Source organism: Talpa europaea (assembly GCF_964194135.1).
Source record: "Talpa europaea genome assembly, chromosome: 2".
Classification (NCBI taxonomy): domain Eukaryota; kingdom Metazoa; phylum Chordata; class Mammalia; order Eulipotyphla; family Talpidae; genus Talpa; species Talpa europaea.
The window spans coordinates 32,242,462-32,269,129 of record NC_140068.1 but is presented as its reverse complement, the minus strand read 5'-3'; the positions used below and the strand labels follow the sequence as shown (position 1 = coordinate 32,269,129).

General features: G+C 32.8%; 1 protein-coding gene across 1 annotated transcript in view; it reads right to left on the bottom strand.

Annotated features, from left to right (window-relative positions):
* Positions 1-1,953: 1,953 nt before the first annotated feature.
* Positions 1,954-26,668, bottom strand: part of TRDN (triadin) — a gene marked incomplete at both ends in the record, with an annotated part of 274,757 nt that continues 250,042 nt past the window's right edge. The window contains 11 exons of the mRNA XM_084258151.1: positions 1,954-2,093; positions 4,876-4,914; positions 6,634-6,675; positions 15,064-15,099; positions 15,468-15,506; positions 16,214-16,240; positions 17,973-17,993; positions 19,803-19,847; positions 21,861-21,878; positions 23,105-23,152; positions 25,918-25,944. Of these exons, the coding sequence (XP_084114277.1) occupies positions 1,954-2,093; positions 4,876-4,914; positions 6,634-6,675; positions 15,064-15,099; positions 15,468-15,506; positions 16,214-16,240; positions 17,973-17,993; positions 19,803-19,847; positions 21,861-21,878; positions 23,105-23,152; positions 25,918-25,944 (482 nt within the window). The remainder of the gene's footprint in view (positions 2,094-4,875; positions 4,915-6,633; positions 6,676-15,063; positions 15,100-15,467; positions 15,507-16,213; positions 16,241-17,972; positions 17,994-19,802; positions 19,848-21,860; positions 21,879-23,104; positions 23,153-25,917; positions 25,945-26,668) is intronic.

Genomic DNA, 26,668 nt, shown 5'->3' with positions numbered 1-26,668 from the left:
TATTTCAGAAATTTATTTCAATGTGATATTCACATTAAGGTATCTTGTCAGTCCCCATAGTACCTCCGTGAATTATTAAGTTGTTTGTCTTGAAATCCCTACTGATACGTGGGGAAAGAGCATAGTGTGTTTAGAAATTTTCCACAGCCACACATTATGCTGAAATGAGACTGGGAATAGAGTTTACCTTTGATATTTTCCTTCTACAGTCCAGTGCCAAACACCAGGCCCTAGAAAGAGTAAGTTCTTAATAAGTAATCATTCAATGAAGGAATTAATGGATAAACCATTCTGTTCTATGAAATGTAAAAACAATCATATTTTCTCTTTATTCCTTCATTGATTAAATTGTACATGCTGGAGGGGCAGTCGTGAAATAAATTTTATTCACTTTGCTGCCCACAAGTTTCCATTGTCACTTGGAGGGGCTTCAGAAGATAACATCATCTGGTCAGCTACACCCTTCTCAGCCCCCCCCCACAAGGAGTATCATTAATTTTGGTTCATTGTATTGTCGGCTTTTGTATGTCAGTTAGGTCTGTCAGCATTTGGCCAAGACCAACTTCTTTAACAAGTCACTGAAAATTCATGATTAAAAATGAACATTACTATTGTTCTAGTCTTGTGATTTTTTATTTTTAGTAAAACAGTCTTCTATATTTTGGACCTAATGAACTTAGTTGCAGTCCTTGGAAATAAATAACTTGGTTAATATGGACTCTGGCCATCAGACAGTGCTGAAGATAATTATAATGCCAGAAAGGATAATTCAATTTATTTCCTGAGTTAATCTGTCATAAGTTGAGTTGCAACTGTAAACATGATAAAAGTCACAGTGGCATGACTTTGAGACTTGATAAAAATGCAGTAAAGAACACAAATGTTTACATCACTCAGAGACTCAAGGAGGAAAAAACCATAACAGTCATTCCCAGTGATGCATCATTAAGTAAGTTAAAAAATATTCTTTTCATTGGTACTGATAACCAATTACCAAAAACACAAGTAAGACATCTCATGAAGCATGTATGGTCAAAATGTCTTTAACTTTGATAGCATTCATATTTTACCCTTATAAGACAAAAATATATTTAACTTCAAGGAACAATTCTCTTAATAAGATAGGAAAATATTTTTGCATCTGCCACCCAAATTTAGTGACTGATCTAAAATTTCACCCAGGTGACATTTTCATTATGTCAGAGTCTGGAGAAATCTGAATATTCTACATCTCATTTGCTTATAATGAAACAAATGATTCACCAAACATGTCTAATTGGATGGTGTGTTTCCACTAGAGTGAATGTCCTCATTGTAATTCAAGACAGATCTTAGAGATAAGATCAATCAAACATTTCTATTCCATGTTGTACTGTCTAAAGTCCAGAGATATTTTGGACTCTAGGAGGATTACAAGGAACATAAAGCATTCTTTGGTATGGTTGTTGCCCATTCTTAGAGCATAGTCATAATTCAGATAGAAATAGACATAAGTAGAATTAAACTATTAAGCATTGACTCAGTGGTTAGATGGAATTTAGATAGCCACACGATGCAGAAGAGTAGCTTTTACATAAACTCCTCTATCCTTTAAGCTGAAAGCATCATCTGTGTTTTTATTTAAAAATAAATATGTAACTGAAGCCAGGAATTCATTTTGGAATTTCTGTCAATTACATTTAAAAGACCATTATGGAGCAAATTTCAATTTGTTCAAGACCCTATAGTGAGTGGAAATAGGGAAATGTAAGCAGCCATGCCCAACAAACATGAGGAACAGGTCCTTGAGCACCAGACCCTTCCACATGTCTGTTTATCATTCCATCCCTCTGCCCACCTTTTCTTGCTATACCAGGCAGGAGAGAAAATAATTTCAAAGAAATTTCCTGAAATACATGATTTTCATGGTCTATTTTCATAGTCTTAAAGGATTCATCAGGGCCATGTGTGCGTCTATTGTCCTTGTTGCTTTTCAGTGGGAGAACCGTGTTGGCCAGAGCTCTCTCCAGGGCGCTGGGCAGGACTGACAGGGAACTGAAATCCATAGCCGTTGTAGCCATCCAAGTAGACACATTGGAAGAAGCTGATGGGGTCTAGGGAATAGAACATGATGGTTAGTTGAAACATACAGAATATGAGTGGGGACAGAAGTAAAGGGCAGTGAGGAGGCCTGTAGAGCAGATATAGACATGGGCTCTGCGGCAAGATTCCTCATGTGAAAAATCAGGACAATACCCTCATAGAAATGTTGTGGAAAATAAACAAATTAAGGGCCTCTCTGGTGGTGTAAGGGGTTTAGCACAGTACTATGAAGCTGTGTGCAACCTCTGTAGCAAGAATCCAAACCTGGCTGGCCTGGGAACTACCCACAGGGCGCAGCAGACCTCTCCTGTCTTGCCTGCTGCTCCCCTCAGCAGTGTATTTCAGGCAGTCTGCCTGTTCTGTCCACCGCTCTGTCTCTGGTGAATCCTCTCACCCACTGCACCTCTGGCCTGCACCCCAGTTCTTGTATGCATAAATAAATAAATCTTAAAAAAAAAATTGAAATATGTGAAGCATTTAAAATCCTTCCTATTACATAATAAGATTTGTAATAAATGATATTTTAAAATAGCCTTGCATAGAAATTTAAAGTGCTTAACTCATGGAACTGTATTGATATACACAGCTTTAGAAAATCTGTTATATAGTATCAGGTCTCAAAACATAGATTTATCAGTATGCAAAGTAACTTTTTTATTAATACCACAGGGAGTCTGTGTTTCCTGAAGTTTGAAGTGGTCCATTTGCCCTTACTCTAGAAGCAAGCATGCCCTTGATGCCACAGTTACTCTCTGAGGCAGGGCTTCCAGGTCACCACTTTGTGGTTGGAACAGAAAGCAACAGAGAAAGGAGTTACAGCCTTGGGGGAGGCAGTGTAGACAGTGGACACAATATGAGCTCTGGACCCAGTACACCTATGTTCTCAGGTAGTGGCTTTGCTAAGAGATGGTGAATTTTAAGTTTTTTCATAATCAAGCACTCCTATTGACTGTTCATTTTTCTATCCTCTCCATTTGCATTCTATCAATTAACCAGTATTTGCTGTATGAGGAAAGAGAGTTGGAATTGAAGCTAGTGGTATGCACCAGATGGGGAGAATGACCAAATCTCTATGTGCCTAAGGGCTTGTGAAGGGGAATAAAGCAGTGCATGGGTAAAAAGGAGTAGAGGCCAGCAACAGGGTTATACTGATTTCATAAACCTGGATATCAGCTGTCTTCAATTACTGGGTTTTCAGTGATGAAAATGGTTTGGAGAAATCTTGAATTTAGCTTTGCTCCTTTCCACTTCATCTCATCCAGAATCATTTCATATATTGTTATAAACTCAAAGAGAGGCAATAACACAACCATTTCAACCCCCAAAATTCTGGGCACATGGGGATTATACAGGCTACAGAGAGGGGTGGTAATAAACATGGGCCTGCATTAAGGGGAACTGGCAACAACAGTACTGAAAGCAGAAGAACCCATCAATGACGTGCTAACATCCTGCAGAAACTTCCCAGATGTGGACACCTCTCTGCCATTTATTTGCTCAATGTCTAATAAGCTATTTAAAAAAAAACACATTATATTCATGGATTTTAAAATGTATATAAGAGGTTTGAGAATATCAGACTATAAAACTATAATGCAAACATTCAGACCCCAAAATTCTGGAAGCATGGAGATTGGACATCTTATATTAAGGTGAGCAAAGAAAATAATGGTTTGCTATAGTGACTCCCCCAAATTTCAAGTGTTTATGTGACAGTCAGAAATTTTTACTAGTAGGTTCATGACTAGAAAAGTCTTGTGTAAATCAAAAAACATGCTCCTATTGACTTTATCGATTTTGCAACAATATCTAGAAGTATTATTAAGACTGATTATTTCCCTATATTTATGAAAGCCTACAATGGGTATAAAAAGTTTTATAAAGGGCTACAATGAGTATTTTTCTCATCTGTGGCAGTAATCCCATCATCTAAAGCAGGACTTGAAACACAGTAGGCACTTAATCATTGTTGAATCAAGCACTAGTGCACAGTAGGAGACATTTGCTATTGGAGAAGGCACTGGAGCAATTTCCTTGCAGAAATACATTTATGAAGTATTGAAGAACTCAGAAAACATTGACATTATTTCTGATAAATATCTATTTTTGCTTTAAAAGCATTATGGGAAACAAACTTCAGTTACGCCTATTTCAAACTGTTCCCTTTAGTCTGTCCAGCAATGATTTGTATGCACATGTGAATCCAAACTTCATTGCTTTACTATCTAAAGAAAAATGTCTAATTTTAAAGTACTGGAATAATGAGAATCTTGAATATTGAATTTTGTAACTGCATATGAATATTGATCACATTCTAAAATCAACGATACCAAAGATTGAATATTAAGAGCCTGTCACATATTCAGAAAAATCAAAAAGAACTGACAATTTTAGAAGACAGCTTCTTAGCAATTGAATTGCTTAGACCTATCTCTACATTTTTTTTAAAAAGTTCGACATTTCACTTCAACTGTCCTATTATAAAAGAGACAGTAACACACATTTAAACATAGATTCAGTTAGAGAGCTCAGGATTAGAGCTGCGTAGAATGATTTGCAATAAATGCCATTTCAGTCATTACTTTGTAATTCCTCCAAATACATGCCACTTGGTATACACAAAAAGTGATGAACTTCTCTTTGAAATATAAATGACTTACTTTAATGTTATTCTTCATGTCTATACTAAAAGTGTTTTTCTTCTAATACTGGTTTTAAGAATGCCTAAAGTTTCAGTTTTTATGTGTAATCTTTGGTAGAGAATTACTAACCAGTTTTTCTCTAATTACTTACTTTTTTGCTTCTTTGTGGAAGATACATCTTCAGCAACTTCTAGTGGATACAAAATGTGAAAGTGAATATCTTGTACATTCAGAGCTATTATGCAAATATGGATGAGTCTAAAAAGGTCCAAACAGATGTACAATATGAAATAAACTTTATCTAATTATAATACACTCTAGGTTTCTATTCAGATTCTGGTGATTCTTTGACAATAATATTTAACAGGTAGGGTCCAGTAATAGAGAATCCAATGTCAGAAAATAATGTGGCATGCTGCTAGCCGATGTTCAGATAGCAACATTGGTCCTGGTATATTGGGTGTTGATGGCTGAGGGTTGTCTAACACACATTCCTTTATTAGAAGATGTTTTTTAATGTTCAGAGTCATAATATGTAGAGGGTGGAGACTGGATAGAAGATGAACATTTTAATAAAGGTAAATTTAATCAAATTTGTGAGACTCAGGTTTTAGTGAACATTCTTGCCATTAAAGAACAGCATCAAACTGGCAGTCTGCTGTCCTTTCTTTTTTTATTTGACTAAGGACCTTTTGCTATAGTGATGAACACCATGAGTCTATCTGGTGATAGATAATTTGAAGCTATTCATCTAAACCTTTTCCTCCAGGTTAGAAGTTCCTAACTGGTGGCATAGATGGAATTTCAGGGAGTTTCCTATAAAACAGTGAAATGCTAAAAGGTGCGAGTTTATGTGTGTATGTATCTGTGTGTGTGCATGTGTTTCACTGACAGCTATGTGTTGATTTCATCAAATTCTAATTGAATCCAGGGACCATCTTACTCAAACTGTAGTCAAGTAACAGCAGTTGCTGCATCATTTAAGAGATTGTTATAAATGCAGATTCTTAGGTCCCTCCCAGTATTATTTCATTTTAACAACATTTTCATGTGATTAATTTTTAAAATAAATTTGAGAAGTCAGAAACATATTAAGAAAATCATTCTTCTTAAGAGTTCAATTATTATAAAAATTCTAAAGCCAGTATTCAGAAACATATCTTAACACCAGAGTGAATCATTTCACAAGACTCAGGTACTTATTCTTATGTCTTTTCTCAAAACACTATTCTCCTCACTGTCAATTAGTTTTGTGGGCACTGCCACAAAACTTCTATTTTGATGGCACAAACAAACAATTCTGAGGCACAGTCTTAGTGTTGACAGAGATGTTTGGAGCCTAAAAACCTGGGAACACAATTGGGAAAAAAATTCATCAATTTATTTGAAACTCTTAAAATACAAATGAAGAAATTTAGTCCTGGAAAGAATAGCTCAAGATCATGCAACTGTTTGCAGCAGATTTTCCTGAGGTTTGATGCTTCCTCCCTTTCTCTCTCCCTTGCTTTCTATATGCTGTTGCTGCTAGTGTAGCTAAGCTACCCCATTTTTCTTAATAAAAATGTCATTTTCATTTTTGAACATCCATGTTTTCTTCCTGCTGTCAAATAATGTCCCCTTTAATGCTCAGTGAAATGATAACTTTGAAATACTACTCTTGTAAGCAGATTGGCCAATAAATGCATCTAATAATTACTTGTAAATAAATCAATATTAAACTACTGCCTTCAGTATATGAAGATAAATACTTTTCCAAATAATGTAAAAAAGTTGTTTGTTTAAAAAATTGTCTACCATGTAGACATTGCTTAGGAAAAATAGGGCTAGATCAAGAATAGCTAAATAAAACAGTCAAAACATTACAAACTTGATAGAAAACAATTAAATGAACCAAAGATAATAAGCTCACCTTTAGCTTTCATTGATGCTGGTACACCTTCAAAATCTTCTCCTAGAGCATAAAGAAAGGATGTATCAATCCACGGTCCTTTTTCTATATTTCCCAAAGATTCATTATTGTATTTAATGTCCTTGTGATGTATTGCATTGTACTGCACTGCATTGCATTATGTTAAGAGTCACAGGATCTCTTAATCTATAAACTCAACATCTGGTGTCTTAGGAACAAGAACTTTCTGACAAATCAGACAACTTCTCTGACTTGGAGAGAAGGCAGAGAGAAACAGATACCAAGTCAGGTCTGTGCTCAGCAGTCCAGCAAAGGCTGATTAAGGAAAGGAGGACTTGAGTGAATCTCCCCAAAATGCGCCTCCTCCTCTGATGCCAAAAACTCCTTTCAAAACCACTATCACCTTTGGAAAAAAGAAATTCAAGGAAAATAAATTCAAAAATCACAGTGAGACTCAGAGAAAAATATCTACTCATATATTTTTACAAAGACAATTAAAAGTTTTACCAAAGCACAAATATGTAAAATATGACTCTCAAGTAAACTATGCAAATTGTTTGGTGTTTTGTACATTCAACTTAATGAATATGCATAGAGGGAAATGTGAAAGAACTTCTAAGTCAGGCATAATTTTAACAATATAATCCAATAATCTTCAAATATTCAAGTCAACATTTTAGCACTTGTAATGACCTGAGAGAGGGTGGATTTTATTTCTTCAAATTTTGTATACCATTTGTTCACTGATAAATAGTAAAGAAGAAAAATATGTTAGTATGCAAATTTTCTCTATTGGAAAGAAAAGTGACCTTAAGACATGTTGTTATGTAAAAGAATAACATGGAGAAAAGAAAGAAAATTACCAGCACTTTTTATTGTAAAATGATAAAGTTGCTGATTAGTTCTTTAAAAAACATCATATCCAAATTTAACTCAATTAAATTTTGGACTAAAATGTCCATGGTCTTAAACTGCCTGATTAATAACTATAAAATGGTATAAATGGTTACTTGATATTTTGAAATAACTTACTATCTGTACTTTAAAAATTTTGTCAGAGGGGAGCCTCTCTGGTGGCGCAAGGGGTTAAGCATCAGAACTCTGAAGCAATCTGCAGCCACTGCAGCATAAGTTCGATCCCCACCCAGGGAGATGACCCACATGGAGCAGCAGACCTCTTCTGTCTTGCTCACTGCTCCCCTCAGCGGTGTAGTTCAGCCAATCTGCCTGTTCTGTTCCCCCCTCTCTCTCTGGTGAATACTCATCCCCACACACCTCTGGCCTGTACCCCAGCTTTCATATGCATAAATAAATAAATATTTTTTAAAAATTATGTCAGAGTTTTTAAAGGAGCAAATGATAAGTATAGTTTAGCTATGTGGTAATAATCTGCTAGCTTCATGAAGAATATTCACAAAATGATGCAAGTTCCTCATACATAAGGACTATACATTTTACTTTTATAGATTATAACAGGCTCAAATCTAATACAGCTATTCTCTGTAGCTATTTGTTACCCATGGAGAAATAAGTATGAGTAGAATAAAAACATTATCTTCTGTTTCTCAAATTCTGTATTCTAACCCACCATGAATAAGTTATAAGTGATATACATTGGCAAAAACTGAGTCACATGTCAATAGTTCTGGCTAACCAGAAAGAGAACAAAGCTCAAGAAGGTAGACCTCAAGTCTAAGGCAGTTGCTCTAGAGATACAATTTCTATGTAAGCAACTTACCAACAACAGAAATTTACTGTACTGGGGATAATTTACTATGATTGTCTCTACTTAGAAGACAGAAAGGAATAACACATTATCTGTTTACTCATAACTTATACATTGAGTGGGAAGTAGTTTGGATGCTACAAATTCTTGACTCTGGAAAGTTACAATGATTTCCACAAAAGAAGAATCATTACATGTTAATGGAATTTCAAGGAGTGACTGATCCGTTTGGCAGGGACATCCAAGAAAACATTTTATGAAGGAAGTTATACTTTGAAATACACTATGTATAGAGGGGATTTTGACCAAAGAACATGACAAGTTTAAAGTGAAGGCAAATACATGAAGAAAAAATAGATACAGCAGAGAGTCCTTTGTTATCTGCCCTTGATAGAAAAGGGTGGAAGGTGTTCAAGGAACACCAGGAATGTTGAGCAGGCAGGAGGTCAACATCTGGAAAGGTTGGATAGAGCCATCATATGGATGGTCTTATACATCAGACTGAGCAGTCTTCGGTTAATGGCATAGTCAGTGTTTCCCAAGAGAGAAATGATATTTTATTTTATTTATTTATTTTTATTTACTTATTTTTTTAAGAGTTATTTATTTATTAATACAAGCACTGGGTACAGTCAGAAGCACGGGAGGGTGTGAGAATTTCGTCAGAGCCAGAGCGGGAGCAGTACAGGCAGAGTGACGAAGTACACTGCTGAGGGGAGCAGTGGGCAGCAGGAGAGGTCTGAGCGCCATGTGGGACCCTTGCCTGGCAGCCAGGGATTGAACCAGCGCTGCAGAGGCTGCGGGCAGCTTCGCAACCCAGCGCTCAACTGCTGCACCACCGGGGAGGCCCGAGAGAAATAATATTTTAGATTTACTTTGAAAAATATGATTAAAACATGAGCAAAAAGGATTCAGATTCTCAATTCAGAGAAACTGAGCCTTAATTGAGTCTTTGAAGATAGTATCAGGGAATGTTTAGGTTACATAGAGTTAAAACCTGAAAATGTGTTGGGGAATTGGTAGGAGACATTGCAGAAGTGTGATTGTAAAAGAAAGTGGAGTAAAAGTGCAGCAATTCTGACTGCATAAGTGACAAGGAAATCTTATACAAGAGAATAGCTTGCAGGCAGAGGGAGAGGAGTATTTCTTAGAGAGCTGGAGATGCATCATTGAGGAAGCAAGCCATAGGGAAGAAGAGATGGAATCAAGGAAAACATAAATTGGCAAGAAAAATGCTTCTTCATCTGAAACTGGGGAGGGAGTGTTGGGTAAAAGAATGAAAAGAATTAAAAGAGATGTGCCTTGGAAAGAAGGAAAATTTTAAAGAATCCACATTGATAGCACAAATTGTTAATTTTATTTTTCTTATTTTTAAACATAAAATTTCCTGTGTAGTGCCTGATCTGTTCTGTGTACTCTTAGCAACCATGATAAATAAATAAGAACTGCTTAAATAATACATGTGTGTGTGCCAACAGTTACTGCATGTTTATTTCAACAAGCAATCTATTCTGATTTGTGCACTTTCAAGAAATACTCCTAAGTAAACATCTGAATCCTTAGGCACAGACACAAAAGTAACTTAGCATGGTTTTGTGTATTCTGCCTCCTTCCTCCTTATGTAATTCACTGTATCTCTTTGTGTCTGAAGACATCCAAAAAGTTCAAATTATATTCTCAATTGATTTGCTGAATTATGTGTAGACAGTTGATAGAATGTGACATTCTAAAGTTTACATATTTTAAAAGACATCTTAAGAATCAATGGTGGGGCCTCCGTGGTGGTGCAGGAGGTTGAGCATCAGCACTGTGAAGCTGTCCGCAGCCTCTGCAGCGCTGGTTCAATCCCCTCCACACGGTGAGGCAGATCCCACATGGGTTCAATCCTACATGGCGCGGCAGATCTCTCCTGTCTCACCTGCTGTTCCCCTCAGCAGTGTATTTCATCAGTCTGCCTGTTCTCTTCCCCATTCTGTCTCTGGTGAATCCTCTCACCCTCCCACACATCTGGCCTGTACCCCGATTCTTGTATGGATAAATAAATCTTAAAAAAAGTCAATGTATTTTATTTTTTAAAAGATTTATTTATTTATGCATACAAGAGCTGGGGTACAGGCCAGAGATGTGGGGGGGGGTGTTTGTGTGTGAGGATTCACCAGAGACAGAGTGGGGAAGAGAACAGGCAGACTGACTGAAATACACTGTTGAGAGGAGGAGCCAGTGAGACAGGAAAGGTCTGCTGCGCCATGTGGGTTGTTCCCTGACCGGCTGTGGATCAAACTCGTGCTGCAGAGGCTGCGGATTGCTTCATAGTGTGATTCTTAACCCCTTGCACCACCAGGGAGGCCCCTCAATGTATTTTAGATCTCAGGTGTGAGAGGCTCCTTCTATACATGACATTTATTCAAAATGATCGTGCTTTCTAAAGAAAATTAACTGCTACATGAAGCAACAGCCACCAGATTCTTGAAATTGGCCCCAGGGAGTAATAAAGTATGCAGGGACAGTTCACATTTGGAACTGTGCTGAGAGTGAAGCTGAGGGTGATCAATAAATGCACGCAGTCCTTTCTGGAGCATCTGTCCTGTCACTCTGAAGATAAGACATGATTGTCTGGAGGGCAAAGTCAGAACAACTTAACATCATGGGTAAATGAATGACGCCACATTGCCGGTTCCTACAGACAAATAATGAACAGTGATAAACATTTCAACATATGTACCTTGTACACACTTTCTGGGTTCTAGAAACACAACTGATCAGAGGGCCTGTGCACAGCAGTTGGTACCAGATTTTAAAGACTTAAGTTAAAGGTAACTGTACCAAATACTCTTATTTTTCTAAGAACAAAATTCCCATGAATTTAATCCACCTTGTTCTAAAAGTGGGATTGTTTTAAATCCACCCCCAAATAAATGGTAACCCAGGTCATCTAAACCAATTTCCCTATTATCAGCCACTACCCTGTGATTTCTTCTGTATTTCTACTATGGATTTTGTGTTAATTTTTTTTTTAACAAAAACTTCATTAATGTTAGTATTTATCAACATTCACTATAATTCGGGACTTCCAACAATATTCCAGCCCAGCAAAGGACTGTCAGTGAAACAAAGAGGCCAGTCATTAGTAAAGGACTCTGCAGATGCTTTCATGGTGTGTGTGGTGAGGTGACATACACCTGAGGAGGTGCAGGTCTGTTCCCCTACATGATATACAGAGTTGTAAACCAATGTTACTACAATAAAGAAAAAAAGAAAAACTAAGATTGTTGGACTGAAGTCAGCCATTTTATATAAAAGCTTTAATCAATATACTACAAGAAGGAAGACATTTTCCCCTTTCAAACTTGTGAGCATTTATGTATTAACTGAGGATGGTTTTGTTTTAAAGAACATTAAACTTAGAATTCTATGATAAGGGACTAGTTTGGTCTCAATAATACTTAGATTTATATAATTACCTGGAAGTAAGAGATTCAATATTTTACTTTTTAATTTAGAAAAGTAAGGCATGAATCTTGGTTTTAAAAAAAGGTTTTGTAGATGGCTTTAAAAAATGGACACTGATATTTCTAACAATGTGATAGACAACAGCGACAATTATAAAAATTATACCTTTTGTTGCAGTGTGAGACTCAGAAGAGAAAAGTAATCTCCGAAAGGATCCCTCCTGCCCCAAAAGGAGAAAACTTACCCTGTTGATAAATTAGGGGGTGAAATCATCCTGCGATCAAGTGCTTATATTGAAACTAAAACTCATACACTAGGTGTACAAGGAGAAAAGTGGGGGTGTGGAGGCTGAGATTCTTTGCCTCGTCAGGGATGATGGGATGAAAATATAATTATCCAGGGGATTCTGAGAGGAGAATTGTGATATAGCATTTAAATCTTTTCCAATTCTCCTATGAAAAATCACTAGAGAGTAAAACCCATGGGTATATTTATGATAAAAATGAGACGTATGTTAAAATACATGTGGATTGAAACAAGCTAACAATAAAAACCCTACCAGACATCAGTGTCTGCAGAGAAGGAAGCAGAGGGAATTATGTGGTATTGAATTGTAAACAAATGTTACCTTCAATAAAGGAAAAAAAAAGGTGCTACTGGAAGAAGCACAATGGCAAAATAAAGTCAGGAATGAAAAAGAACTGGTAAGTAATAACACTAAAAAAAAATGTAAGTAAGTACAAGCATATGATAGAAATAATAATGCTAATAAAATCTGACATTTATTTTTGTAAAGGTTAGAACTAAAAATATTTAACAAAATTAGCATACAAATCAAAACAAGATGTCATGAAATTAAAATATTTTAACATTCTTCTCTTATTTAGAAAAGGCTGTTTTACAGTAATTTTATTAAGTGTGCATACTGAAAGTTGAAGAGTAATCATTGAAGAAGTAGAAATAGAGTATACTGTTTCCAGTTGATTAGAGGGTGGGAAACAGATTAATAAAAACACATTTTAAAAAACCCTCAATTTATGAAAGACAAGAATCAAAGAAGTATTAAGAAAGAATGAGAAATATGAAGAAAAAGTGAGCTAATAAAAACTAGACATAAAATATTATTAGTCACAAAAAATATAAATCCAAACTCAATAGATTAAAAATAAAGTCATAGTACAGAAAATTTTGACCTTCTGATAATTTTGAAAAATTTCAGTGCAGGGACATGTAATCAGTGAGAAATAGGTTATGCTTTTATTTATAACAAAGAGTATCCTTTAGCTATGTATAGTTACCTTCTTTTAATTAGTAAAAAAATAGGTTACGCTTTACTTTATGACAAAGAGTATTCTTTAGCTATATAAAGTTATCTTCTTTTAAAAGGAGTTTTTAACTTAAGCTATACCCAACATCTACTTTAGGAGAAAAAAAAAAAACTATTAACATCTATGTGCATAAATGTCTTATTTAATTTCACCTTATGCATATTTAAATTTTCAGATACAATTAAGGTGGCTTAATTCTGATATCAAAAATACTTCCTAAACTTTAATATTGATCCAGATTGCACATTAAATTTGCTATATTTGTTCAAGAGGAAAAAGTCCAGAATCAAACAATGAATGTGTATATTTTAAAAATTAGAAGATTTTAAAAAACAAATCAGAAGTAAAAGTGATAAAGGTAGTAAAAGCTATAAAGGAAGTTATCTTAAAAATGGAAATCCTGGCTAGTCCTCTGCTGGGTTTGTTTGACATTTCATTAAAAAGTAATTAACTATTATAAAAGATTAAATTTTATCAGTACAACCTTAAACATTAAATTCATTACCTTTGATATCAAAATTAGATTTCAGAGACTTTATAATGATCCCAAACCTATGACTATGCATATAATTTTGCTGAGATGCTAATGGCAAAATGTTCACTATTCACAACCTGAGAAAAATACTATAGAAAGATGCCAAGTTAAATTTTCACATAGAATGACCTCAACAAATGTTCTTCTGACATCATTCCTTTTAAAATACTTATTTTGAGGGCCAAACTAACCTAGTTTTATTTAGATGTTAATTATCAGACAATAAGAAAAAAATTACAGGATCCTATAATATCATTTTCCTAATTACTCCAGCATCAATTGTTACAATGTTATGTCTCAGCTTTGTCAAGGGCCTTGCAATTTCTCTAGGTCCAAGTCTTCCTTTGCCACAATTGTATTTCTCAAGTTTCAAAAAAGTCAAATATTAGTATTTGAAAGAAATTACTGCATTATTTAAAATTCAAGAATGTGCTTATTTTTTTCTTAATTATTACTATTAGCTATTATGGATAGCTATTACTTTTCATCACATTGTACCATTGAATATTTTCTTCACTTATTAGGACTGTTTATAAGAAAAATATAAAGTAAAATAAGAATTTTTATGCAAAAAAATTAAATAAAAAAGGCAAAAATTTGGGCTCAGTTTAATTCTAAGCCTTAAGAACATGGGACTAATTTAGATGCTATAAATATTTCTTGTGATTTAACAAAAATTTCCCCTCTACTAAAACCTAACAAAACTAAATATTAACAGTAAAGACTTCTGTTTGTATGAATAGAAAATGACATAATTTCAGTGATTACAAGATGTTTAAATTAAACAGAAACCATGAATGGTCAATCACTCTGATTAACTGAATTTGGGGATACACCAGGGAAGAAAAAGGTGGTTTTGAGTTTTGAAAATCTTATTGTGTCTCTAAAGATGTTTTCTTCCTGATCTAATTGACCTTTGTAAGTTTTTCAGATAAATGCATTGAAAATGCTGATTATCATATTATATTGTATAGTTTACTAAATAAATGAACTGATGTTAAGGAAAAAAACAACATTGCAATGTAGCTTCAGACTTTATGGTGACCTAGAGCCTGTCATGTGTTGCTCCTTTGACACTGCCGTTACTACATATCCATTTACCATACATCTTCTTCTAATCAGACCAACATTCATCATGTACATTAATTAAAGTTTTATTTACAATTAATATAGGGCTTCCCTGGTGGCATGGGATAAAGTCTCAGCCTGTCTGCTCCCTACTCTGTCTCTAGTGAATCCTCTCATCCCCCACATCTCTGGCCTAGACACCAGTTCATGTATGCAAAAATAAAAAAAAATTAAAAAGAAACAATTAATATAAAGAAATGTTGACTCAAAATATTTTGGTTTCAGGACTTTGCATTGTTTCACTTTTTTTTTTTTTAAATTACCTTTTACTTCTTTAGGATGCTTCGTTTCAGTTTTTTCTGCAGAAAAATAAAGGTAACTTTGAGTCACATACATTTTTTCTGGGGTCTTTCTAAGGTTTCAAATTCAATTTTGTGTAGTCAATATTCATATTTCAGGACTTAAATAGAAATAACTCTGTGGGTTAATTTAGGAACAACAGAATTTGCTTTAGGTTCTAAATTTCTACATCTTCAGATATCTAATGAAAATAATGTGATACCTAACCTCTTGCATGGATTATTCTTCAACTACATGTAATTCTGATATATGCTTTAAAATAATTGTCCTCATATTCATCAATGACTTTAAATGATAAAATTCATAGACATATGCAATTTTTGTTTTTAATCATAATTTGATGCATGTCTTAAAATTTCATCTTTACCTTTGCTTTCCTTTTCAGATTTATCAATTTTCTTTTTCCCTGGGGAGAAAAATAACAAAAAAGATTAGCTTAAAAAACATTATATCCTTATTCAGTCTGGGAATAAATAGTTGGAAATAATACTTAACCGTATAAGGGAGAGCCCTACTTTATCAAGATGTGAAGGCACAGTCTCTTTCCCAGTAAGTTAGACTTGAATATTCTGCTTATATTCAGCCACCAAGTAGGCAGTGTTCCCTCCCTTTTTTGTCTTGTTTTTGTGTTTGAAGTAATGCTCAAGTGTGAAAAGCATTGATTAATGAGTTTAAACTAGTAACAGCAGGGAAGCATATCAATTTTCGATTGCCATCTTTAGGAAATGAGAATTTGATGATCAATAAATAAAGTATTTAAAAAACAATGAAATAATCAAATACTATTGCCCAGAAAGTGTGAACACATGGTTTTCAAAATAGAGTTTTGATAGACTGGTAATTTTCCTCAATTATGTTTTTCAAAGGGTGAGAAGAAAACGTGTTTAATGAGTGACAAACAAGTATGTAGCAGAAATGTTTTATATGTAATTTCATTCTAATATTGATAACTAGCGTTTTAAGAAGTCATCATGCCTAGTCTAGAAATGAGGAAACTGGGAATCTGAATTATTATGGGAATTTCCCAAATTTTACACAGATATTCAAATTTATATACTTATATACTGTATCTACAGGTCTATTTTACCCTTTTTGTGAAAGGTAAGTATTTACCTGATTCTGTGACTTCTGATGTTTCCTCTGTATTAAAAAAATAGTAGAAAAAAGGAAATAATAGTTTAGTGTTCAAGTGTTTAAAAGGCAGACAACTGACATTCCTTAGCAGCTATCTCTTAGAATAAAAATAAGCACATTAAATCAAAATAATAAAGAAACACATGATAACTATTATTTCTGAAAACTATAACTAGAAATCTTTTTTGAAAATAGAACCAATTTGTTGACTAATTTAAAACAACAGAAGTCTATTCAAATATATCCATTCCAGTATGGTATAACAGATAAATTCTAAGACTTTTGGTTGGCCTTCTTAATTAACATTTTTAAATTAAAAATCTCCATTGCATAAACTTTGAACTTGATCTTCATAAATGTGTGCATCCATTCATTCATTGAATCTTTATAAAGCAACTTCATTTATAGAATGTTGTATTAAGCGCAATTGATGTGGTTGTTGGATGAGGCTGAAAAGAATCATAGAAATGAGCTCGACTCATTGTGACAGAATCTGATAAACAAGAGAAGACATAAAATGATATTTGTCTTTGCAGGATAATGTAGAAACAGCCTTTCTTTTTTTTTCAGTAACTTATAAACAAATAATATTTTAAACTATAATATGGCAGGTCTTAAAAATAAATCTCTAATTCACAAATCATTCAGATAGCACCAAATTCTGTACATAAATACATTTAATTATTAATCTTATATAACTTTTGGGAGCCTATTTTTGAAATTCAAGAATAATTGGTTATATTATTTTATGGTAATAAAGATGGAAAATGAATGTTTTATAAAACAGTGTTTGCAAACAATTATAGAGATATTTAATATTACCATCCTAGTTTTGACTTTCAACCCTTAATTATTGCAATACTTTTCACATTGATAGAAATAATACAAAATAAATAAACTAGAGATTTTATACAACCAGGGGGCAACATTAAATACTTTGACACAGAAATTAAAATGAGTTTTAGGAAAATTAATGTTGTATATCTAAGAAATCTGTTATAACACTCTTAAGGAACCAGAACAGTCCTTAGTATTTAAAACACTCTAGGTAGAATTTCTAGATATACTCTTGGTTGAAATTCATATACAATTTAGCTCAGAGTAAAGTCTTGCTCTTGTATTTTAATAATGGAGACCAAAAATTTTCATTTTAATAAAATTATTGAAACATTTCATACATTTTCAAATTGTTCATAAACTGCAACTTTTAAATATTGTTGGAAATGTCAGATAAAATAAAAGAGTGGTTCTGAACTTCTAAGGACAATTTACATTCTGGATTTGAAAAATAAGAAAATAAAATGCTAATGTTCAAATTAAGTAATTGAAGACAGTTTCTATGCATTCCAAACTTAGCTCAATCATGATGATTAAAGGAATTTCAATGAATATTTATTCAGTATCTTAACAATTAAAAGTATGAAAAAGAGATGCAAACCCTTTTTCTCACACATATGTTAGTTTTCATGGCAAATACATTAAATACACAGGAATGACAATAGAAACCAGTTTCCTCACAAATCCTGACAGTGTGTATTATACCTAATAGGTGTTCAATAAATACAAATACAAGGATTAATGAATACATTATACACAATATTTATTTTTAATCAGATCATTTACATAGGTAATAGCATAAGAACTATTTCATAAATATTTACTTTTTAATGCATATATGTCAATGAAATAACAAAATTTAATGATTAACAATTCTTGAAATTTTTAATGGTAAACTTACTTGAAGTTGGTTTTGGTTTGTCTAAAAAGGAAAAAGAAAACAAGAGATAATTTTTTATCTGTAAAGTGAAATAATCAGTCCTTTACATTTTCTTTCTTTTTTTAAAATTTATTTTTGCATAGAACGGGAGTGTAGGCACTAGGTGTGGGGGTGAGAGGATTCGTCAGAGAAAGAGTGGGGAGGAGAACAGGCAAATTTACTGAAATACACTGCTAAGGGAAGCAGCGGGAAAGACAGCAGAGGTCTGCTCTACCACATGTGCTTAGTGCTCTGGCTGGAGATTGAACTCAGGCAATAGAGGTGATAGCTCTGAGACTTAACCCCTAGGCCACCAGGGAGGCCCCAGTCCTTTACATTTGCTATTTCGATTTGCTAAAGTAGAAAAGGGCTAAAGTTATATTAAAATGAGCAATAAGCAAAGCATTCTGAGTAACTTCTAGGTCACATTCCCATTGAATTCCCCATAGAAGTTGTAAAGCCTGCAAGTATAGTCTTTTTGGTCTATCCCTATAAGACCTCATCTTTGATTTGATGCTATAAATGCTCACAGTAATCTGAATCCATTATGAAATAAAATGCATATTTTTCCTCTGTCATTTCAGGATATTAATTTTAATTAATATTAACCATTTAAACTCTCCTAATTTTCATTTTGAATAGTGAAGCCTACTTTATAAAATCTCAAGACTAAATCTTACACATAAAGATCTATTTATTCATAAAAAGTAGACACATTTGGCCAAGATTGAAGTATTTGAATTGCCCAGAATTATTTCAATTAATTCATTAACATTGGGAAAAGAAATCTATACAACTATTTTTAGAGAGCAATTGGGAATATTTATAAGAGCTACATGAATATATACTGTTTCACTAAAAAATTTACTTTAAAGGATTTTAGCCCAAGATAAATTTCACAAATCTAGAGAGATATATTTATTATGTATACTATTCAAGAAAACCTGATAGACAACTCAAACATGTGTCAGAGACTAGTTAAGTAATCTTTGCCAAAGTATAAAACACAATACTATTAATGAGGAAATTCTTTGTGTACTAATAAAAAATTTTCAAAATACATTTTTAAGTGGAAATATCTAGGTAAAGGGCTATTTATGATATGCTATGATTTGTGTAAAAAATAAAAGTGAAAATTTATGTATATTTATATGTATATATTGATATGTATGAGCATGTGAATATTCTTTTATTACATACATACATATATAGGGCAGTACTAGAAGTATAATAAGAAATAATAACTAAATATTAGATATTATAGGATATTTTTGGAATGGAATTTTGTAGAGCAGAGGAATTGAAAGGAGAGGTTTTCACAGGTAGCCTTTTCTATGCCTTAGTATTTAAACCACATTCCATATTCATAATATTTTTTAAATTATTAAACAATTAGAGAAAGGGATAGCTTCTAAACTTTACATCACGGTCAAACTCATGATTAGATTTCACAAAATGTAAAACATGCAATTTAATAGAATAATCTGAAAAATATCAACTGTAAATTAACATCAGTATGATATTAATTTGATAACAGTGGAATATTGATTATTTTAGAAGAATCTTGCAAATCATGAAAGCAAATATAATTTCGTTAGTACTACATTATTGTAAAAGCATTTTTGGCTATGTGCTGTACCATTTAGCAAAATGTTTCATCATCAATAATACCACAGCCCTTATGTTAGATAAGCTAGATTTTACAATAAAACCACAAGACTGAACATAAAATAAGAAGCAAATGTTTTGCTTTAGTTTTCAGCTTAAAAAAATAGTGACTTAAGACAATGTAAACAGAAGGGGCAAAAGCACCTGTTTTTATAGATGGCGATTCTTTTTCTTGATGTTCAGCTTTTTCTAGAGAGAAAAATCAAAATTAACTGACAGTCTGAGGGTTGTTGATGTAGCAAACATTTCTTATTTATATATTTGCAGGCAGTCTTCAGTTTACAATGAAGTCGTGCCTCCAAAGTCATTTGCATGTCACTTGGAAAACAGAATGCATATTTCCATAGAAACATTATAAACAAGGACCAATTTATTCTTAAGGCATCCTGTAAGACAATAGGAAGGTACTAGCCCTTTTGGGGCCATGTGGCATAAAAAAGAGGTTAAAACCTAACAAAGAGGAGGATATTAGGAGAATTTTCTTTCTTCACTGAAGGTTGAGTGATTCCTTAGAGATATTTTAAAACAAATGACATTTGCCTTTAGCATTTTATAACTTCTCTTTTTACTTCCCTGATGCCCTCTAGTTCCCTTGTTGTTTCACAACTCACATGAAATTTAGTGCTGGCCACTAGTTTCCTCTTGGAAATTTAACCCATACCTACCCTATTCCCCAAAATGTCACATTTGATATTATCACTGTCCTTGATCACCTTCTTTTTACATGTTCATATTTATATCACAGATAAATCTCAACAAAGTTTAGAATATGACCAATGGGATAAAAATATGTAATTGATATCTCTCTAAGCTTTCAGAATAAGCATTTGAACTAAAACAGTTTTAGGAGGTCTCTTTCTGCTATCAAATGTGGAATTTCCAATGAAACCATATAGGGTAGGGTATTTCAAATGGAGTTGAGAGTGCTTGAAAAAACTGCCAAGTTTTAGTTCTTTGTAATAACTTGCAAGGTTAATCCTCCTAAACTGTTCCTGATATCTACCTATACTTTCCTTCCTTCACTCCTGAATTTGAAGATTCTCTAGAAATATTACTATTTTCCCTGGATATCATGCAGCGACAGTGAATTAGTGAGAAGATGCAGAACCTTTGTTGTCACAAGACAAATTAGATATTTGTAGTATAAGGGTTGACAACATTCAAAAATAAATATTCATAAACTAATATTAAATAAGCATGCAAAATAAAATCAATGAAGAAGCTAACAGTCAAGGTATTAAATTGTCACTATAGCTGCACTGCAAACACATGATAAATTATATTTATATTTATAGTAATATTTATAGTAAATTATATTTATAGTAACATTCAAAATACCAATTGTATATTCAAAATACATGTATCCTATTCTAAGATAAGAATATGCTCTATTTAGACTGCACACATTTGTGTTATATCTCCTGAACCACTTATATGAACTCCAAACTGGTCTCACCAAATCATCTTTTGATCTTGTCAATACATTTTTTTATACAGATGCCAGAGACTACAGGACTGATAGCCACTCATGTCTTCACCTAAATTTCTGTTTCACAAATATACATCATTCAAGGCCCACTATCACAATTTTCACATATTCACTACCTGTATGACAATGGGAAAATATTCAAACTTTCCCAAGCCTCACAGTCATCTTTTAAACTCTATAATAGTAATACAACAGTAAATACTTTTAACATCCAGGCTCATGAGAAAACTTTATGATTTTAATGAATAAATGATAAAATGTTTGTAATTTTATGAATTTCCAAATATCAAAAAATACTATATTATAATTAATTTTGTTTAAAGCAAACAAATGAAAAACAATATGTGGTTCATAACAAGAACAGTTATATATTATTTCATTTTCCTTTGTTATTCATTTTGTATTTATGTATTTAAAAGATGGCCTTTCTACACTAATTTCTTAATATTATTTTACTGCCTAAATGGAAGTGGATTCACCCCTTTAATATTAATGATAATGATACAGTGTCCAGAGAGTTTTTTGGTGTATATAATTGCAATTATTAGTTAGTAGTTAAAGGCAAGGATGCTAAATCAAAGTCTAGCAATATCATCAGCTACCCATGTATTTTAGTCTCAGGCAACACTGAAACTAACAATTAAAAAGCTCAAATTGTTAAAGTTGGAATAGCCAAACAATAGTTTTCTGATTTTATCTTTTTCATCTCTTACTTGCTTGCTTCGGCTTGACTGTGAGGACAAGAAGGAAGTCAATGGCATATGGATGAGTACAAATGATGGAAAAAATAACTTCACTAAAACTTATTCTTTCTTAACTTTAATTTCTCTTCTTATAGTAAGCTTTATCTATTCTCTTTAAATACTATTATTTCACTCTGAGTGAATATATATTAACAACACTTCTTACTAAAAACTTATAACACATAAAATATGTGTAAAATTTAAAACCATCTATACATTTGAAACATAAGCACATTGGGATAGTTTCTTCATAATTTCCAAATATCCATATAACTAAATGAGATACTGAGGGGGGCATATTAATACCTTAGAGTACAAATTAGAGCAACATTAACTAAAATTATGAGCTTAAGCAATGTTTGAAATAGAGTACAGTGGTCAGATGAAGTAATGTGAAAATGGACCATGAGGTTTCTTCTTTCTCATTTAATAATCATCTGTGATTTATATAATTAGTTCTCTTCTGAATTCTATTATATTTTCCTCCGAGAAACTGTACTTAAGTTCTGATCATCATGATTATTCAGTTAAAACAAAGAAATTATTTCAACGATTTGATTCCTTTGGAATGATTTATAGTAAGAGATGGGGCTCCACTAATGCCCCAAGTGGTGAGATTTCTGTCCTGGAATCAAATTGAAAAGATCAAGTAGTTCAAGATGTCAATTGAGAGAAAAATCAGTTTTGTTCATCCTTACAGAAAAGGACTCCAACATTGCAAGAGTGTGTGAATTCCTTTTTGTTTTTCCTCACATGAAATGATGAGGAGTGGACTGTTTTTACTTTAATATTATATGTTCTGCTGATCATTCATTAAGACAGATTTAAAAAGTTAATACAACATTTAACTATCTGTGGACTCTCATGAAAGGAAATTGTTCCTTCTAACACATAAGCAGCAGATCGTTTCAGATTTCTGGGATTTCAAAATTTGAGGAAATTTGATGTGAAAATGAGATTAAACACCCAGTCTGCACAAGGCAAGCAATGCATTACATGGATTTCCTCATAAATTATATGTAAGCTTAGGTCAATCACACTTAAAAAAATAACCTTACGCCACTCTAGTCTTGTACTAATTATTTACTTTCTATTTTTTAATCTAAAGTCTTAAAATCTATGACACTAAAAGTGTATAAACTTTAATGAAGATATATGTACACAGATCATATACAATTGATACATAGAGGAAAAATATTAAATGTCTTATTTACCTGTTTTTTCTGTTGTGGTAGCTTTTACCTGCTTGACCACATTTTCTTCTGTGATAGGAAAAATGTTATCACAATTAGAAAACAATGACATATTTCAAACTTGAAATTTGGTATTCTCTTTGCTATAAATAAATTTAATGAATCCCCCACGTAATTCTGAGAAATGCCTAGGTGTTTCCTCAATAAAGCAGCAACACTCCCATGTTCACAGCAGTAGTTTAGAGCAATCCAAGTGTCCATAAATGCTTGAATGGTTACACGTACACATATATGCTTTATAAGTAATGAATATATCATATGTTCACATGCACACACACACACACACACACACTGGACTTTTTATTCAACCATAAAAAATGTAATCTTGTCATTTTTGACAACATGGATGAACCTCAAGTACATTATGCTTAGTGAACTAAGTGAGACAAAGGTAAATATGATATTTTTTTTTTCAGATGTGGAATCCAAGAAGAAGGAAAAAACCCAATCTCAGATATAGAAAACAGATTAGTAGCTGGGAATGGGAGATATGGGGTAAAGAGGTAAAAAAGTAGAAAGAAAAAAAAAACAGCAAGTACTATCTTTATTCAAAAGGATGGGAACACAAGAAAATATATCCATCTATATACTTTCTTTGTAACTATCTTGCCATAAAGTTTTTTGTAATTTGAGTCTTTCCCCTAACTGGCCAATATACATAACTTATCCCTTGCCTTCACTGTAATTCACTATATTTATCTACACATAAATAGTTTTATAAAACATAGACTCCTATTTGCATTATTGAAGTAAGGAAGCCATGATTTTGATCTATTTTTTTGTATACATACCTCCTTAGGCACTCAGGATTGACAGGGACCCCTAATTTTTATGGTGCATATCTAGGCAGTGGAAAATGGTACATTTATGGGATTTCTTCTGCCACCTATGTTTTTGTAGTCATAGTCAAATTTGGTCAGAGTAGACAAATTATTATAATGACTTTATATAAAAATAAACTTATCAAGTATCTTGCAGTGGGGGTGATCAGCTGGTCAAATATACTAAAAAGAAAATTTTATTGGAAATAGGATTTAAAGAGTAGGAAAGAATATTCTATGGAAAAAGACGATGGGTGCTTTGAATGTGGATGCGATGTGTTGACAAGCATCTGAAGAGGTGTGACCCTATCTCCAAATCACATACAGTGTTGTAAACCAGTTATCTAAATAAAAAATAAAGAGAAATTTTAAAACTGAAATTAAGTAAAGATGTGGCTAGAGACAAAGCATTTGTCATACAATTAGAGACTAACTTCTCTCACTCTCTTTACTTCACCCAAAAATGACTAACATTGGAGACAATGAAGAAAATAGCAGGTTTTATATTCATTAAATTAGTAGGTTCTAAAAGCCATTTCTATGATTTTTGAGTATGTCAATAGAAACAGCTGTTCTTGTCTTTCCACAATCCAACTCTGCTTTCTTTATTCCTGTGGTTTCTGTTGTTAGTGTTTCACATATTTAAATCATAGGCAAATTAAATCAAACTGACTCAATTCCATTACAAGCAGATTTTCTAAAGTGAGATTTAAAAAAATGTATGTATTATGTTTCCTAAAATATGTTTAGAGAAAGTATGTTCTTTTTAAAGATACTGGTCTAACTATATTCAGAATATCAGGATAATAATCCAGCCTGGAATGAAGGACAATATTCTAAAGAATAACCGAGACTTGGAGCTGTCTCAAAATTAAATCTCATTTAATTAGTTTAAGTTATAGCTTAAAGTTTCTCTTTTCAAATAAAAGTTAATTAATATACTTGTCTTGGCAAATTATGTATCTCTCTTTATGAACAGTGGAAATGAAATGAATCAACTGGTGTAATATCTTATTTTTGATGGTGAATGTGGTAACTACTATATTGGCTTTGATGACTTTCTCCAAAATGTAAAACAACGGATAGAAAGAAAGGTGGGTAAAGATGCAGGATAGAAGGAAATAAGATGGAAAATGGGGAAGGTAGTTTCTTTTCTTTGAATTTTTGGAGTCTTAAATGATAATGCTTGAATGTGCCAACCCGAATTACAAGTTTTCTAAAGTTGTCTTGCCTCAAACAGAACTAAACAAAACAAAATAGAGAGCCATCCAACTGAGTATAGGCTATGTTGATTTTGTGTTCAACTCGGATGGGAAGGAATATCTAGCTGTCTAGTTATACCTGATAGGTTAAGTCTTCAATACAGGAAACACTATGAATGACTAAAACTGGAGATATTCTATAAGTAAGATGACTTAAGACAACGAATCATCCATAGTAAATTTAGATTTGCCTCTAGGGTCTTATTTGCTAAAACTAGAACAGTGAGAGACAATTCAATACTGCAAATACCACCTGCAAAATCCCTGGTTTACCAGGAGAAACTGTCTTTTCTGGTTTCTCAATGTCTCGTTCTGAAAACAATTAAAAAATCTTTTCAGGTGCCTAGATGTTTTATAAATTAACATGGAGTGAGTTTTCTCTATGAAAAAGGCTGATGATTTCTTGGTAGAAAATAATTTACAGAATTCAATAAAAATTATATGAAACTATACCAAATTTTTCATGTGACCCTGATTTATATGAAAAAAATTGAAAGGTTTTGTTTGTATGAAAACAATATACCAAGAATTTTCATTTATGTTTAAGTACCCATAATTTCCAAAGCATAGGCTATAATAAAACAGAAATACCAAAACAAAGATAACAAACATAAGTTATTAAAAATATTTCTAAATTTTTATAAAAATCTATGCATTATATAAGCATTGTAGATGAAATTAATATACATACTGTGTATTAGAGCTTTATCCGAAGAAACTGAAAATGAAGCATTTAGTGAAATGAATAACATTGAAACATTTAGTGAAATGAATAATTCAGTTAAATCATGTGCAAAATTGTGGTATTTAACTATAATAAATAAAAGCTTTAGCTGGTACTAGGCCTAACTAGAAGTTTTAAATGGTATTAGACTTCTAGTTAAAAGGGGCAGGGTGATGGAAATTATTCATTTGGTAATACATGCTCATATAAAACAAAAATTTATATTTAGGAAAATAAGTCATTATTATCACATTAAAATTTTGTTAACAAGAATAACTAAACTCAGCTTATGATCAATTTCTAGGTAAGTCCTAGGGAGAATTAAAGGAAGAAGGTGACAATGTATACAGATCTTGACTTGCATTCTTGAATTTGCTGAGACTGAAGAATCCTACCATATAATTTTATATAATGAAGAAATAGCTTCCATATATCCTGAGGGTTTTTTAACTTGCCTCAGGTCAATAGCTAGATGGTAGCAGAGCTAACACTTACACACTAAATAGCAATGTAAACTTAGAAAAATCAGCCTGATTTTAGGTCCATGTTACTTCATAATAATATGATTTTAGGGTGGTATAATCTCTTAGTGGAACACACAAGGATTTGAGTAAATCAGACATTGGCAAAATCCTAGCTGTGATATATTTACTTGAAAACATTAGAAAAATGCCTTATTCTTTGAATTTTGTATATTGGACTATTTCCACATATTAAG